General features: G+C 31.1%; 1 protein-coding gene across 1 annotated transcript in view; it reads right to left on the bottom strand.

The window, feature by feature from the left end:
• Positions 1 to 1,229, bottom strand: part of LOC100573848 — a 13,166-nt gene extending 11,937 nt beyond the window's left edge. The window contains exon 1 of the mRNA XM_029485249.1: positions 6 to 1,229. Coding sequence (XP_029341109.1) covers positions 6 to 547 — 542 coding nt within the window. The 5' untranslated portion in view covers positions 548 to 1,229. The remainder of the gene's footprint in view (positions 1 to 5) is intronic.
• Between the last annotated feature and the right edge of the window lie 1,215 nt (positions 1,230 to 2,444).

The following is a 2,444-nucleotide window of genomic DNA, read 5'->3' as shown; positions in this document are numbered from 1 at the left end:
TGAACAATTCAGATTCTAGCAGGGCAGTTGTAACACTTGGATCAAGCCTCGAGACAAAAATATCAACATGCTTACGCACAGGCACTGATGACAGCTTGGAAGATGAGTTCTTTACAGAACCAACAATGAATTTTGATTTTACAGACGAAGATTGACTGGCAGTCAATTGATTTGTGGGTTGAGTAGAACGAATACCCGTAACCGAGTTCGGGTGTACATCAACTGGCAGTTTAAAGAGTTGAGCATTTGATTTGGGAGTTTGAGCATTAGGTGCCGCATTGAGATGGTTGAGCTTATCATGTAGCTTAGCGTTACTAAGAGCCACGGATTTGAGCTCCACAACCACGGATTGGAGAATATTAGCAATATTAATTGAGTTTCCATGCGAAGGCGATACAGGATCAGAAGAAGAATCTTTTAAAAACTTAGACAAGTCGTCACTTAGCTTCACACCAGCGGGCAGAGTCTGCGCCACTATATAGTCAACGAGCATGCTTTTAGTCCATTTGTTTAACTCGGAAGAAAGAAGATCATTGTTTTGAGTCATTATGTGTTTTCGACTAACTGGTGAAAACGTGCGGATAAACAAAGGACAAAATAAAGCGCCTTAGCAAAAAATAAATAGGCCAAATAATATGCACCCGGCGTAGACAACAAAGATAGGCGGCGACCTTGGCACGTGCCGGATTCGAATTACGAGATAGCTTCCACGGGTCGACGCTGCTTATCGATGTCGATAAGAATTCAACCGTAATTAGGTGATAGTATAAACTTATAATAAATTTTTACCTTTCAATGATGCGCACACGTTAATTAACAAATTATTGAAAGTAAAAAGTTTAGAATAAATAGTAATCAGACTGACTCAAAAACGACACCAGTCGAAGCACGCACTTTTCCGGATTTAGTGAACTAAAAAACGCAAAAAACGGGTGACTAGTTTCGAAGGAAACTTAAAACAGGTACAGAGCGTTATTTGTATTGTCGAAGGCACATTATACGAAGGCACATTATGACCCAGCGTTAACATATGGCATCGTTTATAGGCTCTAATTTAAAAATAAATTTTTATGGCGCTAATGGGTTAACAAATCCATTAAAAAGCAACACTAATTTTGAGAAAAGTAGTTATTATTTTGAAATTTTTAATCTGTACTTAAATACTTACTTGGTGTGTTATAACTTATAATCATAAGCGCAACAGCTCTCAGCCCTCCCCTCTAAAAAAAAACAATTATTCAATCGTTTCCAAAAATATTAATAAACCTTTTACTCTACCTAATTCTTTTTTTTTTTTTGAAAAAAATTATTTTATTTTATTTTATTCAAAGTTTATATTTATTTTATATTGCCTATAATAAATATGGTAAATATCATAAGCTGTATGCCTGTATTTATTTTTTATATTAAACATTAATATTAATTATCTGAAAAGTGACATGTTGGTGTTCAAACATTTTATTGGCGATAAAGACTTCAATTTTACAAAATGTTTATATAATGGTACAAGTAGCTATTACTTGGCCGATTACATCTGTCATATCAAATCAATCCTTTTCAGCTATGAGGAAGATTAACACGTACTAACACTCTACAATAAACTGATATCAGTTAAGTAACTGATCAATACATCATAATATAACAAAAAAAAGTACAAATACCAAATTATAGATATATTTGCTAGCGGCCCAACACTTATAATCTGGTACCGGCCACTGTACTATTTAATAGTGTATTTAATAGTCTTGGGTAGTATTCTGAATAAAGTATTCCAAATACAGTATTCGGAATATTTTTTTAAGTACCTATATAGAATACTTTTAAAATACATTATCCAACAGTATTCTTAATAACTATTTAGAATATTTTTCAAAAGTGTTATATTCCTATAAAAAAATACTTATTATTTACAATAATAATTGTTTTTTTTTGTTTTCTGCAAATTTTTTACAATATTATACATGTATTAAAATTTTAAATCAAGTATTAACAATTTAAATTATATAATTATATTTAGAAGTAATAAATGATATATGTTGGCAGATTTTCCCAAAGAAAAGTAGCACTGGTTTAATATTTAAAACAAAAATTTAAAAGTATTTTACCCAAGTCTGCAGTAGATATTAATAACTGAAATTGATAAAATATTAAAAATATTTACCGACAAAATAAAATGAAACTTGAGTAAATAAATATTGGTTTATTTTTGTATATCTTTAAGTGAATATAAATGGGTGGTGTTGGGGTTACGCCCCCCCCCTCCCACCACAAAACATTTTAGCCTTATTTGCGCAATTTGTTATAATTTTGGGTCAACCAATTTAATAAATATAATCTAACTCAATGTATTTCTAAACTAGTATTATAATTATTATAGTAAATCAAAACATCAACTTTCTATAATGTCTACATTGTATTTATTTTAGATTGTGAGCGAAGCGAGA

Source organism: Acyrthosiphon pisum, chromosome X (genome assembly GCF_005508785.2).
Source record: "Acyrthosiphon pisum isolate AL4f chromosome X, pea_aphid_22Mar2018_4r6ur, whole genome shotgun sequence".
Lineage (NCBI taxonomy): Eukaryota > Metazoa > Arthropoda > Insecta > Hemiptera > Aphididae > Acyrthosiphon > Acyrthosiphon pisum.
The sequence above is the reverse complement of the archived record's forward strand: the minus strand, read 5'-3'. Positions and strand labels throughout refer to the sequence as shown.